Source organism: Chinchilla lanigera, unplaced genomic scaffold (genome assembly GCF_000276665.1).
Source record: "Chinchilla lanigera isolate Chin_1 unplaced genomic scaffold, ChiLan1.0 scaffold00017, whole genome shotgun sequence".
Taxonomy (NCBI): Eukaryota; Metazoa; Chordata; class Mammalia; order Rodentia; family Chinchillidae; genus Chinchilla; species Chinchilla lanigera.
Window position 1 is genome coordinate 28,120,413 of NW_004955418.1, and position 15,583 is coordinate 28,135,995.

Sequence of the window (15,583 nt, forward strand, 5' to 3'; positions counted from 1 at the left end):
CAAACAGAGTGCAGGAAATATGTCCATGTACTAAAGACCAAAGAATCTAGCTGAGGGCCTGGATCCCACAATAATGTCCTGCGTGAGTTCAGCTGAAGACCTACAGCCCATAACAGTGCCTCCCATGAGTCCAGCTGGAGGCCCAGAGCCCATGACAATGTCTCATGAAGGCCTGTTTCATGGATCTGCACTGAGAAGGCCCAAAGGTCAGTGGTGGAAGCTAGAAATTCTGTGCCAGTGGGATGAAGGATCTGTGCTAGCAGGCTAGGGGATCTGCACTGGAGCCAGGAAGCAATGCTCAAAGTAAGAACCAGAACTCCCCACAAAGGTACCACAGCCATCCTCAGCAACAATGAGGTCCTGAGCTCCCCCGATGATCAGGATAGCTGAATTCCATCAGGAAAGCCAATGCGACAAGTTTTTCCAGGAGACTAAGCAGTGTACCATCTTCCCCGCTGGAGCCCGGAAGCGATGCTCAAAGTGAGGACCAGAGCTCCCCCAAAGTGAACCGAAGCCATTCTCAGAGACAAAAAGGTCCTGAGCTCTTTGGAGGATGAGAACAGCCGAGTTCATCAGGAAAGCCAGCATGACAAGCTGCTTTAAGGGAACCAACAGCTTCTTACAGCTTCTACCAGCTCCCAACAATTTCCACCAGCTCCTAACAACCTCAACTTCTTCTTCTCCAGTTCTGCCTCTTATGCTGCTGGCAACAGTCCTCAGGTGGGCCTCCCACACCCAGCACCATGCTTACTCAGTTCAGCTGGGGTTACAAGTCCACCACCAGTTGTCAATCCACCAGAGGCATTATGAAGGTTCAGAGCGCAGTGATTACGAGCAGGGCTCTGAGACAAACATGCCCGGATCCAAGGCCCAGTTCCACCACTTAACTGTGTGACTTAACTCCTCCCTGCTTTTGCTTTCTTCTCTGTAAACTGGGTAAAATAATGGTACCTCGCTCATAGGATGTTATAAAAATACAATGTGCTAATATATCTAAAACTCTTAGGACATCGCCTAGCACACAGTAAAAATCAATACATGTTAGCCATTATTATTATTACAAAGAATATTTCTTCTTTAGCCTAGTTTTTAGAGTCACATAAAAAGATTTACACTTCTAAAATCAGAGGAGAGGCCAATGTATCTTGAAGGTGTTTCTTACCTATTGATTTTCTGGGAATTCTTTAACACTGGAGTCATGAATTCAGTAGTCTTGCAAGGATGAAGTACAAAAAAGGGTTGTCCCAGTATTGGATGTTCCTGTAAGAATCAGATGTTCCTGTAAGAATCACTGTGACTTTGACAAAATTGAGGAATCTGGTTAATCCTTTAAAATAAGGATGTGTCCTAAATTTCAAGTTATTGAATTAACATGCAGGTGGATTTCCTATTTTATAACCCAACATAATTTATAACCCAAAGATGGCAGGAGTTAGTACATCAGTCACTTTCCTCATTGCTGAGACAAAAATATCTGACACCCGCAACTTAAAGGAGGAGAGCTTGATTTGAGCTCACAGTCCACAGCTGTCTGGCTCCAAGGAAGGGCCGCCTAGCAGCGGCACAGGGTAGAGCAAAGCTGCTCATGGCGTGGGAGACAGGAAGCAGTGAGTCAAGGGAAGAGGCGGGAAGGGAGATAAACCCTCCGGGTCACCCACACAGTGACCCGCCTCTTCTGACTAGACCCCAGCTCACTTCTGGGGTGCTCCCTGCCAGGCACACAGACTTCAGCAAAAGGGGGAGCCCTCCTGAGCTAGGGGTATTTGACCGTCAGCTCAGCCTGATCCCCGGTGATCCAGCTCTAGGCAAAGTTGGACAACCCGAAGGAAGGCAGGAGAAAATGAAAACTAAGAATTAAAAACAAGCAACAGACGCACTGTTGTCCACATGGACAGAGGGACAAATTCTGTAGATAGAGCCTGGGAAGTTCACCAAAACAAAGAAAAAGAACAGCAGTAATAACAAAAAGACAACCATGGGATTGAAATCCAGAATACTTGCAATATATTATCCAAACTCGTTTTTAAAGAAATTTATGAGACATGCAAAGGAACCAAAAAGTGTGATGCATACTAAGGGAGGAAATGTCACTGATGAAAACTGACTCTAAGAGGGCTCACACGTTGTATTCACAGAGAATGCAAAGCAATTACTATAAATACGTTCAAAAGATGAAAACTATGGCCACAGAATTAAAGGGGAAAACTTATGACAATGACTCTGCAATAGAATCTCAATGAAGGAATACAAAGACTGTAGAAAGAAGCAGATGGAAATTCTGGAGTTGCTATATACCATACCAGAAACAACAGAGGTCATTAGCTGGCTCCACGGTAGATATGAGACAGCAGTACACAGAACTGGTGGATTTGAAGATATACAATACAAACCACTCAGTCAGAAGAAGGACGAGGAAAAAGTGGAGCAAAAGGAGCCTCAGACCTGCAGAACTGCCTCAACTGCACCAGCATTTGTGTAATAGAGCTCTGCAGAGGAAAGCAGAGAGAAAGAGGGAGGTGGGATCTTTAAAGACATACTGGCTGAAATCTTCCAAACTTTGATGGGAAACATTAATCTGAAGATTCAAGAACCTCAGCAAAGCCTAAGCACAGAGGGATCCACACCTAGTCAAATGGCTCACATCCAAAGTCAAGGAGAAAATCTTAGAAGAAGCAACATGTAAGGACTCTTCACACAAACAGGAGACAACCCAGAGGGTAGCAGAGAGGCACAGTCAAAGTTCTGGGGAAGAAAACCCTCAAAAATTTCATATTCACCAAAACTGTGCTTCAAAAATGAGGGTAATATAAACAGATTCTCAGGGAAGTAAACCAAGTCAATTACTTGTTAGTAAACCTGCCTAAAAAGATATTGCCAAGGAAGTTCATCAGGAAATAATACCAAAAGATAACTCAAGCTCCCCCCTCACCACACACAATAAAAACTTTCATGCATAGTAAATATAAAGACTAAGATATTTTTAAAATTTTATTCGTTCATGTCTGCAGTGCGTAATGATTGCATTCACGGTTGGTGGCGGGTGCATGGACACGACACATCTTGATGCTTTTTTGCTTCCCCATGCCTCTTTCCACCTCTTGGTCTTCTTCCCCTTTGCAAAAGATTCTCTTCCCTTAATAAAACTGTATAAGCAAAAACTCTAGTCCTGTAGCATTGGGTTTATAACATCTATGAATGTAAAATCCGTGACAGGCAGGAGGAAGACATGGAAGCCAATGGGAGCAAGGTGCTCGAAGAGAATCAAGTCAGTATTCAGCGGTCCTCTACTGTCAGAATGTTAGTAGGGGTGCTGGTGCTGACAGCATTTGAAACCCCAAGTTCCTTCTCCTGAAGTACATTCTTTAAGCACGTTGTTAACCATGCCATGCCTCCTAGCAATGTGTCAAGGCATCCATAATTAATTACAGGATTAAATTGTACATGGTTCAACACCCAATCCTTTCTCAAATGGATTAGTTTCTCTTAGTTGTGGCAAATTAACCAAATCATTAATTACTTTGCAAATACAGATGGAGAATTAATTTTAAAAATACACAAAATAGATCTTTGTTTCTAAAAACAGGCTGACTACCTCTTATCCAGATATATGAGACCACAAGTGTTTCGGATTTTGGATTCTGGGATATTTTCATAGACTTTACCAGTTGACCCTCCCTCATCTGAAAATATGAAATCCAAAATGCTCCAAAATCCAGAACTTTTGTTGGTCAAAAAGCTTGGAGTTGGGGATACTTCAGGTTTCAGATATTTGTATTAGGCACGCTCAAGCTATACTCAGGATTACTAAATGCACAGACTTAGGTTACAATGAATGGAATAATTCTCATATATATACATTTTTTTTTTTTTGTTTTTTTTGAGACCAGGTCTCACTATGCAGTTCAGGCTAGCATCGAACTCGCAACGATCCTCCTGCCTCAGCCTACCAAGTGCTGGGATTACAGGTGTGCGCCACCACACCTGGCTCTCATATTATATAGGAAAATATCAAGTGTCCTTGACTAGAATTCATATATTGACTTTCATCCATTTAGCAAACACTAAGGTCATTTTAAATTGATTGAAGCCTAATTCAAGGCAAAGGGTCTATAACTCAGAAATGTGGTTAGTTCCATGGAGTTCTTTCTTCACATGTCAGAAATCACAGAATTCCAAGTTACTGTTGTGGCCTGAGCCAGTACTATTTAAGAAATTCTATCTATTTATTTTTAATTAGTTTGTGTTTATAGCATGTTTCCATTCCTTGTGGGAAGCTGGTTCATATACATAGCACATCTTAGTTCTTTCTCCATCACCCCCCTTCCTGCATATCTCAATCACCTTCCCCTTGGAGAAAGTTCATCTCCCTATTTCCTATTATCTATATCTTATTCTGCTCTGTATTTATATTTTGGGTTTCTCATATAAGAGAAACCATGAGATATTTAAGCTTTTGCGTCTGTTTTACTTCACTTAACATGGTATCTCAAGGTGCATCCATTTTCCTACAAATAACTTAAATTTACCTTTCTTTACGGCAGAGCAATGCTCCATGGTGTGTAAATACTATCCATTCATCTGTTGATACACCTATAGGCTGCTTCCAGGACTTAACTGCTATAAATACGGTGTGCATAGGTCACCGTAATATGATGTCTTTTAATTCTTTTTGGAAGAACCAAACTTAGTAATGTTAGGAGGATACAAAATCAGCACACAAAAATTAATAGTGTACACAAATAAAGAAGCCACTGGGAAAGAAATTTAGAAAAAAATACCATTCACAATGGCACAAAGGAAAATTAAATATTTAGGGATTAACCTAAGTAAGGAAGTGAAACACCTCTACACCAAAACCTATGGCACTCTGAAAAAGAAAATGGAAGACATCAGAAATTGGAAAGATAATTCCTGTCCCTGGATAGGCAGAACTAATACAGTCAAAATGGTCATACTTCTGAAATTGATATACAGATTTAATACAATCCCAGTCAAAATGCCAATGCTATTTTTTTTCAGTCACATTTATCAGCTCATCCTACAGGCCCAGCAAGTTGTGTTTAGACCAAGTTCAGAATTTACAAATAATTTGAGCTTTGAGGTCAACATAGACAATCTGGAGAATGTTCTCTAAAAGCCATTTCTCTTCAGTGTGGTTTCTTAAGGTTTATGGTATCAGGGAAGATGATCTGAATTTTCTCTTCCTTCAGACATCCAGAATCAGAGATGAAAGCAGTGGTTAGTTGGTTTAGGACTTAAGTTTGGAGTTAAAGAAAAATCTAAACTCCTAGACTTGATTTGTTTAACACACCTTTTTCAGAAATGGGAAAACATCACCACTATCAGGATCCTTTTAGTGACATTTCTCAGATCAATTCAGGAGGTAAATTTATGTGAACGTGCTACCATCTGCTGTCAGTACTAATGAACTGAGCAAATCCACACTGCGAAAAATATCAGTGTGGAGAGACACAGTCAATGAACTGTGTTAAGCTTACAACTCTATACGCACTTCCGCTGGAACAAAGTTTGGCTAAATGGTTTCTGTGGAAATAGAAATGATGGGTCAGATTTCTATCTTTGTAACTCCAGAGAAGTTATATAGGCACATTCCCTTATGAAATTTAATTTAGCGATGGTTAAATGTCTCATAAAATACATCTGACATGAATACTGTGAATTGGTTTTAGAACTATTAGATGTGACTATCAGAAGGAAATGGTAATACTGCACCTTCATCTCACACGTAATAAATATGATGAGTTACTTGGTTCATTTCTTAATTTTCTTTGCTCTCTGGGAGGGCACAAATATAATTTCACATACTAAGCTTTCCACCAGTTTCATATTCAGACTGATGGAATTTGCTGCCATCCACTCTGGGCACATTCTTTGGATGTGGAGATGCTCTCCCTTATCCTACCCTCTCGAGCAGGGGAAAGAAGACCAGGCATCTGCAGGGCAGACAACCCCACTACAGTGACTCTTTGAGGAAGGCTTTATGTTTGCCACTGCGAAGGTTACAGTTAAGGTCATGTATGTGGTGGGGACAAAGCCCCTCACATCTCAGCGTCAACCAGCTACTTCTGCACCTCCCGCCTCTGGCCAGTGCTGTGGAGCAGGACAGTCCCTGGGCCACATCCTGGCAAGGGTGGATGTTAGCTTGATTTGCTTTGGGATCTGCCCCAGGCTCTGACGGAGCACACATCTGGGTGTTTCTGGGTGCGATATGGAGGGGTGGCCTTGGTGCTATATTTGGCCCTGGATCATTTCCTGGCTGGCACTGTTCTACTGCTCTGCTTCCTGGCCAACTGAAATGAGCAGCTATGCTGCAGCACGATCTTCCACCCTGATGTTCCTGCCTAGGAGCCAGCCAATCATGGATCAAATCCCCTGAAACCAGGAGCCAGATTACACCTCCTCTTCTATATTGTGGTGTTGGGTATTGGTCCAGCAATGGGAAAGTCAACTCTTCAAAAATCTATTCTAGATTACTAGTGTAATCTAGTCTACTCTTCAAAAATCTATTCATTAGCACTGAAGTGATGTGTTTTCATAAAATTTTCAGAGTAATATAGAGAGTTCAGAGAATACAGAGAAGAACAAGAATAACAGGAGGACAATCTAAAACTGCCCAAGTCATATTTAATCACTGGTGAATTTCCTTTAACATCTTTATATATACACATTTATAGTCTCTGTTGCATTTTATGCACTGGACAGATATTTATTAAATACCTGATACATGCCAGTCTCTGTCTGAGGTATCTTTGGTGGATCCTCTCTGCTTTACTAACTTTATTATTTGCCTCCAAATATTTCATTCTTAAGTTTTTAATGTTCTAGAAGGTTCTTTAGAGAATATGTATAAAGAATATATAATCTTCATTTAACAGCTCTAGGGTCCTACATGTTTCATGACATCAAATAGTTGTGTTCGCTATTTCTTTAACTTCCTGTAAGTTCTTCTCTGCTTGGCATATCAGTTTCTGAGAGGTCAAATCTCTCCTACACATTTGGTTTGTCTGTTTCTGTTTTAGTTTGTCAATTTTTTGCTTCAGACACTCTGAAGCTGTGCTACTTAAATGCACAGAGGCATATTTTCCTAAACAGTTGAACTTCAACATGAAATGATCCTATAACTGAGTATGCTTTTTGCTGGTAATATAGCCACACCAGCTTTCTATTTACATTATGCAATTAAGAACTATTTCAGTTTCAATCTTTCTGCGCCTTTATGTTTAATGGAAAAAGAACATAGATGGATTTTTTAAAATTCACCATCATAATCTGTCTCTTGAACGAAGGATTTAGTTCATTTATAGGCCTTGTGATTACTAATGTAGCTTTATTTCTTCCATTTTATTGTGAACTTTCTACTCATTATATTTTTAACATTTCTCCTTTAGCTCCTGATGCTTTCTTTTGGATCTATTGTAAAAATAATTTTTCCCCTCACTGCCCTTTCTCTTTTTAGTACAGTAATAACTCGATTCACGAACACTTCTGTTTGTGAACAATTCAGTTCACGAACAGAAGCACCTGGCAAAATTTTGCTTCTGTTTGTGAACTCCTCATCTGGTGACAGACATAACCTGGGTCATCTTCACCAGAATCATGGAACAAATTAAATTTGTGAATACATACCTCTGTATCTTGGAAGTTACACATATTTCTGAAGATTTAGTAGTTATCCTGAAAGTTTTAATTAATTTACTTAATAGAATTGACAATTATTCAGTATCTTTCACTTTTTCAAACAATGCAAGTATCTTAGGATAATCAATTCTAACTCTCCCCTCCGATTTATATACTACTGTTTTCTGGTATTTCAGCTGTATCTTTTGTTTTTTTAACCCCATAAAGTAAGTATTACTTACTTTATATTTTTATAAATATAGAACTTACTTTATATTTTTATAAAGTAATATATAATTATAAAGTAAGTAATATATAATTATAATTTATAAACCACTGTTCGTTGAGATCTACTCAGATTCTACCTCCTTGTTGCCATTTTCCCAAAGCTCAGCATCCACCTGGGATGTTTTTCTTATCACTGATGTTGGTCCTTGTGGATATGCCTTAGTGAAACCTTTAGGAAATAAGTAGTCTGTCCTACGATGCTTTATTTTGTCTTCATTTTCAAAAAATGGTGTTTGTAGGTGAAAAAATTAGCACTTGGATTATGATTATATTCTCTTGGGGATTGGATTATATTATCTTGTTTTCTTCTGGTGTCCATTATTTTCTAATTTGAAGTGAATTATCAGTATAATTGTCATGCCTTTTTTCCCCTTTAGAACTGGTGATTGAACCCAGGGCCTCATGCATACCAGTAAGCCATCTACCACTGGGCTATGTCTCCAGCCCTTGGTGTTTTATTTTGAGACAGGGTTGGCTAAACTGCCCAGGCTGACCTTGAGCTTGAGATCCTCCTGACTCAACCACCCAAGCAACTGGGATACAGGTTTATGCCACCAAGCCTGGCTACCTGTCAGTCTTCTATCATCCTTCCTTTCTTGTAATATTTCACCATAATGTGTCAGGGTGTGGATTTCTTTACACTCATTCTGCTGGGGAGTCAATGAATATAAACATCAATATCCTTCCAACCCTTCTCAGAAAGTCTTGGCATCAGCTCTCTGAATATTGCATTTCCTTCATTCTTTCTAGCTTCTCCTTCTAGAACTTGTATTGGGTATTTTAATCTTCTATCCATCATAGCTCTTAACCTGTCATCAAATTTACCATCTCTCACTTTTTGCTACAAGGTATGCTACTCTTCAGATTTATTTGCTTGTACAGTAAGGCTCCCTTTACCTGTACCTGCCTTTTAATCTAGGCTCTCTGATCACTTACTTTCCATTGTAAATCTCTTTGTTTCTTACATTTTCCCACTTCTTATAGTCTCTCCTTTCAATATTACACTTTCAGACATTTAAAAAATGCTCAACGTATTTGTATTTTGCACTAAACTATGTCAATACCTGAACTTGTAGATTCTCATATAACAACTGGCTGTCTCAGCTGGCCAAAGAAGTTTACACATGCTTCTGCCTGGGACTTAGAAGGAATTCCAACTCCACACCAACATGGGCAATGGACAGATGTATGTTCAGGATTGTTCTAGGGAGGAGATGATAGTTTTCCTCTCTTTTTATTAGTTCTGTGCATAGTAAGACAGAGGCAAACAGAAGAAAGAGAAATGTTTTAAATACATGCAAAATGATGGGCGAAGGGTTACGTTAAGTGCATTGGTGAGAAAAGGCCTCTTTGCAGAGGTGGCATGTGAATGGGGACCTGCCTAGATGAGGAGCAAGCCAGCCGCACAGCGCTTTGGGTCAGCAGGAGGACTCTGCGGTGAAATGTTTCTCTTGGCCACTTGTCTGCTGCAGTTCTGCAGAGGCTTTCCCGCTGATTTCCACAGCTCTTCCATGCGTCCTGAGAATAGTGATTCTTCTCGTTGGTGCACCCACCACTGGGCCACGCATGGGGTCTAATGTTGGTTATATCATGACATATACACAGCTAACCCTACTGTCATGGAAAGTGTCCATATTTTAAAAGTATTTTTCTATCCAGATGTTATTTGGCTTTTATTTATTTTGCACTTCTGGGGATCAGCCACAGACCCTTCATGGTAAGCTACATCTTCAGCCTTAAAAAAATTATTTTTTAGTTAATTGACTAATTTTGAGACAGGGTTTCTCTGAGTAACCCCGTCTGGGCTCAAACTTGCAATCTCCCTGCCTGAGCCTCTCAGAATGCTGGGATTATAGGCATGTGCTGTCATACCTGTCTTGTGTATGATGATTCTGAAAGTGAAAGGTATTGCTAGGTAATTAAATCTATGATTTATATAGTTTACCATTGCACTGCTTGCTGTTTTCTCAAGCACACTGCCACTTCTTCCCTTAGGCCTTCATCCATGCTGCTCTTTCTGCCTGAAACTCTTTTTCTCCCTCCTTCACTGGCTAACACCTGTTTCCTTCCTGTAGATCTCAGCTTTCTTTAATTCTGACTGCATGTGGGTATCTCTCCCTGTGTTCTCACTGCACCACATGCATAGGCCAGTGCTAATTTCCCACCACTCCACAAAGTCTGCAGACTGTCCCAAGGCACGCTACTCTACTGTTTTGCAGTTCCTGGAGGGTGCAGGAAGTACTCAGATTACGATTTTAGTTTCAGCACCGGGGACAGTGTCTTTCATCTAGTAGATACTCAGTAGCTGAGGAATCAATGCAGACAAGACAGCCCAGAGTGCCAAAGATAAGTATTACTGGCACATGCAGCCTTCTCCGTACAGGGAACGTTTGTGTGGAAGGACCAGTAGCCACACACCTCTGGTAGGGATCAGAGAGGGACAGACCATTCTTTCTCTGTCCAAGTATAGAGCTCCAATATCTGTTTTACCAAGGGTTTCCTCCAGAGTGCACCTAAGAGCAAAGAGGAGGGCTTGAGGAGGTGGCTAGGAGTAATTCTCCACAAGTAATTTACATTAACAATGTACGTCAATTATGTAATATATTCTAAACCTATCCATTGGTTCCCATATAAAAATAGCATCTGATTTTACCACTGAGAGAAACTGGCACACTGAGATGCATATTTTAATTCTGTGAGTTGTCTCCTCTCTGCCTCATCATCATATCCTCCTACGGCAGGTTGTCCAGGGTAAGACACAGGCTCAAGTGCTAGTGAGACACACAGCACACTCTTGCCTTCCTTCTTGATGCACACTTGTATTAGTGTACATGATTTTACTCACAAATTCAGTGGACATGACCAAATGCCCTTCATGGGTAAGACTCCAGGCTACTCACTCATCATCCATCCACCCACCCATCTACTCAGCACACATGTGGGGCACATTCTCTGTGCCAGGTGTAACTGTAGGCACCACAGTCGCAGTAGGCTGAAGGCACATGCAACCTCTGCTCTCACGTAGCTTACAGTCCAGCTTTAGCTATGGGTTGGGCACCTGTAATCCAAAAATCTGAAATGCAAAACTTCTTGAGTGCCAAAATAATGCTCCAAAAGTCTCATTTTGAGTGCTTCAGATTTAGGATTTTTGGGTTAGGGACGCTCACACCAGTACAGTCTATGCAAAACTGTTTCAAAATACGAACACGCCTAAAATCAGAGGCACTTCCTGTCTCAAGCATTTCTAATGAGGGATACTCCACCTGCCCTGGAAAGATAGCAAATTGCAGCCCATTCCTCAGCCTCTGAGGTCGAGAGCCCAGGGGCCACCATGGGACAGGAATTGGTACAGAATGGCACCAGTGGGAGAAGCTCCAAATGTGAGGGAAGCCTGTTGTCACCCATCTCTTCAGGATTTCTAAAGAGAATAGGAAGCCAGACTCCAGGGGGAACAGCAACTCACTTGGCCTGATGAGGGCAGCGGCTGACAGGACTCCTGAGCAGGAATAGGAAAGGCTGGTAGGAAAGAGGCCTCCCGGGAAAGGGTTCCTCACGTGGTGGGAAGACACAGAAAGCCTTTAAGCTTGCAGAGCAGACTGAAGGGTCACAGTGGTGGAGAATTGGCTGCCCCCACTGAAGATGAGGGGTGTCTTCAAGAGGTCCTGAAGGGCCTCTGTGAGAGAGGTGGCCCAGCCATGTGCCTAGAAAACCCCTGTTCCCTGACAGGACATGGTGGTGAGATCTTTGATGCCAGGAACTGGTGTTTCCCACTGTGAGTCTAAGGCTCGCGGTGTGGCTCAAGTGTGTGGGTTCTGTAACCCTGTCTGGGTGCTCTACAGTTGGGAACTGTACAGTGATGGGTACACTTTCATAAGCCGAGAGGGACCGTGTGGCAGATGAAATGGGATACCCTATCTCCCCTTTTCAGGCTCCATCTGTAATTCAAGGATCACAGAAGTCACCATAACACACAACACATTAGGGTCCTGGGCACTCAAAAGGTACAGATCTCAGGTCCCATGGGGTTGTCGAAGTGTGGGCAGAGGGAGGCGGTAAAGTCTGCCTGAGGATTTAGTACCTAAGCTGGCCGAAGCTTCAAAGGACAAGCAGGACTTGGGCAGAAGAAGAGTGTGGCAGAGGAACTAAAGCCCAAAAGCATCTCCTCCACCCTTGATAAGGAATTACATGAAAGAGACACCAACTTACATCTTTCACAGAAGGCTGAGACACTTGGTAAGTGTGGACAAGAAACAAGTGTCTATTTTTGCTTGTTTGTTTTGTTTTGTTGGTGACAGTGTGACAGCACTGAGGCAATCCCCATGCCACCCAAGAACTCCCTGCAAGTCGTCAACACCTATAAAGGTGGGAGAAGTATGGTTTGAAATGCTGGCGATCCTATTTCACAATCCAATTTCTCCTTTCAAAAGGAGAAAAGAGGAGAAGGAAGAAACACCTCCATTCCGATTTCTATCCTTGTAAGTGCTTGAGGATAAAGACAGAAAGACAATGAGAGACTATTTAAGAAAAAAAAATGTGGAAAAGTAGTGAAAGTCTTGCTCAAATGCCCAGGAAGGTCAGCAAGTGTCTCCTTGTTTCTGGGTCAGGCAGAGGGAGGCAAGCGAACAATACTTTTCTCCAGCTGCACCTGTAGATATTTGGTGGCCAGAAAAGTCTAATGGTGTTTGGGAGGTGATTTAAACACACACACACACACACACACACACATCAAAAAACAGTTCTTCAAATTCATATGCTGTGCAGACACTGCCGGGCTGCCTAGAATTTTTATTAAAAATTACAGACATCAGAGCAATAATTCTCAGACACCACTTCCTCTATTAACAAACCTTCCTCTTGTGGCTCTTGAGAGAGCCCCAAAATGAATTCTTCCACTCCTGCATAAATTGTAAAGGGCTCCCTCTCTGGGCTTCTGATAGTCCCAACTCCAACGTGTGTTTTAGAGACCAGGGCTGGAAGATATTTAGAGTCTTGGAAGAGTTGGAAGTCAGGAGTTGTTGCTTTAAGCAACACAATTAATATGCTAGAAATCTGAGCTCCCAAACTTACTCAGTTATCAATTTGTCGTATATAATTTAATCTCTCTGTATTTTGATATGCAAAGTGGAAATAGCACTGCTGATACTTCACAGGGTGAGAAGGAGATAACCACCAAGACCATTATAAAGCTTGCTGGGGGAAAGGAGCTTATGTAAATGTCTATTAATTAAACAGTCACGGCTGCACAACTAGGTCAGGCATGATGATAAGATGCACAGCCACCCCAGCCTTTAGTATCAGAAGCAGAAATGAACATTTAAGCCTGACAGCACTTGTTGCATTTTATAAAGACTGTTAAGTGGTAATATTCCAGAACCAAACCCAGAGTAGCATCTTTCAGATCATCTTCAAGGAATTGTCTGAGAGAACATAAACTTATTAGAGACAACAGCCAGCGACAAAAACAAAAAAAAAAAGGCAAGCCAATTACTAATGAAGAACTTGTAAAAAGCTAATCAAAGCTCTCATCCAGAGAAAATGAGAAAATCCAAGGCTTGGAATGATTTTGTATATTGATGAGATTTTTATATAGTGTCACAGAAAGAAAAATAAAACAGACTTCAGTGCAGACTCAAGGGACGCTAAGTCTTGATTTAAGAGCCTCGTATGTCCCATATCAATGTTTTTATTAAGATTTTCTCTGTTCTGGTGGAAACATTTGTTTTGGAAATCTACTTGCTTGAGTAGGAGACATTCCCCGTGTCCCTGGGTCTCTGGGCAAACCAAAGCCTGGGGGCCAGCAGGGAGAAGGGGCTTCCTTCCCCTTACTGACAGACCCACCATGCAGGGGGAATGGAGGCTCCAGCTGCTCATCCTTGTCCTTGTCCTTGTCCTTGTCCCAGGTAAAGGCAGCTCTTTTCTGGGGAGCAGGGAGTTATAAGGACGCTCTCCTGAGGGCCCAAGGAGAGCGTCACGGGAACGGGGAAACCATGGAGCAGTCCCAGCAGAAGTGAGAAATAAATGGGCCTCTCAGAGTGGGGTCCCAGGGCCACCAGGAACATGTACTGCCCTAGGACGTGGGATCTGCAGAACCCGCAGCCCCTAAACCTGTGAGCTCTGCAGGCAGGAGAGTGGGGACCGCGCGCCACGCTGGGGAAAGGGGGAAAGGGCCGGCTTCCTCCAACAGGAAGGGAGGGGGTCACAGGGGTGCCCCGACTCCTCACAGAGCAGACACACGGCTGCCCCTGGAGGCTCTGCGCCTTTTCCAGCAGTACCTTTCTTTTTAAAGGCCTGGAGATGTAGCTCGGGATGAAGCCCTAGTTAAGCCTCCAGTATGCACACACACAGAAAACAGTGGTAGCTTTCAAGTGGCAAATGACATGATTTGTGTTTCACATTTAAAAGTGTTGCCCTGACTGCTGGTGGAGAAGGGATGAGAGCGAGGAAACTGAGGTGAACGCTCCCGTGAGAAGGAAGGTGACTCGGTTAGGTGTTGGCAGTGAAGATGGAGTGAAATAACCCAACCTGAGACACATTCTGGACTAGGAACAGCAGGCGCTGCTATCAGACTGGGCTTAAGGAAAGGAGGAAACCAAAGCTGTCTATTAATATGCAATGTCCCATTTAATTCGCACAACTCTGTAAAGTGCTGCTCTCCTCATTCCATAGACAACCGCCCAGGGCTGGGGCTTATGCAGCACACAGAGGGAAGACCCTGTGCGGGTGCATGGACAGCACTCAGTCCTCCACGGCCAGCTGCTGAGACCAGCTACAGGACTCGCACGTGAACAGCTCTCGGGTGGGCCATTTATTGTTTTTATCTTAAGATAAAGCAACTGGGAGATTGTGTTGTTCACACATTAATTCTTTTTTTTTTTCTCTTTCCACTACACTATAGAATGGTGAGGTTTTGGCTTAAGTCTGACATACATACTAAAACAATGACGCTGATGTTGACCTCGGAATGATGGGGAACACAGTGGTGAAGGAACAATCAGAAAATTCGAGGATTTTCAAGAACAAATTCACAGAAACATACTAATTTTTTGACAACCACATATTAGCGGCTGGCAGCTATCACACAGGAAGATATTTAATGAACAATATAAAATGAAACAGCAGTCTATTAGTATTATTACATATTAGAATGGAGCCAAGTAGACTTTAACAGCACAGAGAACATAGTGATGAGTCTTCGAGATCACTTTTTAAAACACCATCGTGGTTCTCCTTAGATACACATCATCAGGTAAGTTTCCATGAAGCACTGCAGTTTATAGCTACAGGTCCTAACAGTGCCGCCTTCCCTTCCTGCCCCTTACCTACCTCTGATAACGAGATGACTCCTGTGATTCCCTGAAGCTGATTTCCCAGTGATTCTGTTATACCAAAATTACTTTTTCTTTTTAGAAGCTCTCTCAAAAGAGGCTTCATGAGGAAGATTCTTAGGGATGTGATAAACCCATTGCAGAGTCTGTGATTATCCTTCTAATAATGAAAACTGTTAGGCAAAGATTTGACCTATAAAAACTTAGCTACTATAAGATACTTCCCCTACTTTTCAGAATACTAATAATTTAAAACCAGGTAACAAAAGGAATGCAACTAACAGGCTGCTATATGAAGGAATCATATTCCTCTTTTTTTTTTTTTTTTTTTT

At 42.0% G+C, this 15,583-nt stretch overlaps 1 protein-coding gene across 4 annotated transcripts in view; it reads right to left on the minus strand.

Moving 5' to 3' along the window:
* Atg10 (autophagy related 10) overlaps positions 1-15,583 on the minus strand; it is a 249,516-nt gene that overhangs the window by 1,570 nt on the left and 232,363 nt on the right. For all 4 annotated transcript variants that reach the window (XM_013513064.1, XM_013513063.1, XM_013513065.1 and 1 more), the window contains exon 6: positions 1,163-1,260. In XM_013513064.1, the coding sequence (XP_013368518.1) occupies positions 1,163-1,260 (98 nt within the window). The remainder of the gene's footprint in view (positions 1-1,162; positions 1,261-15,583) is intronic.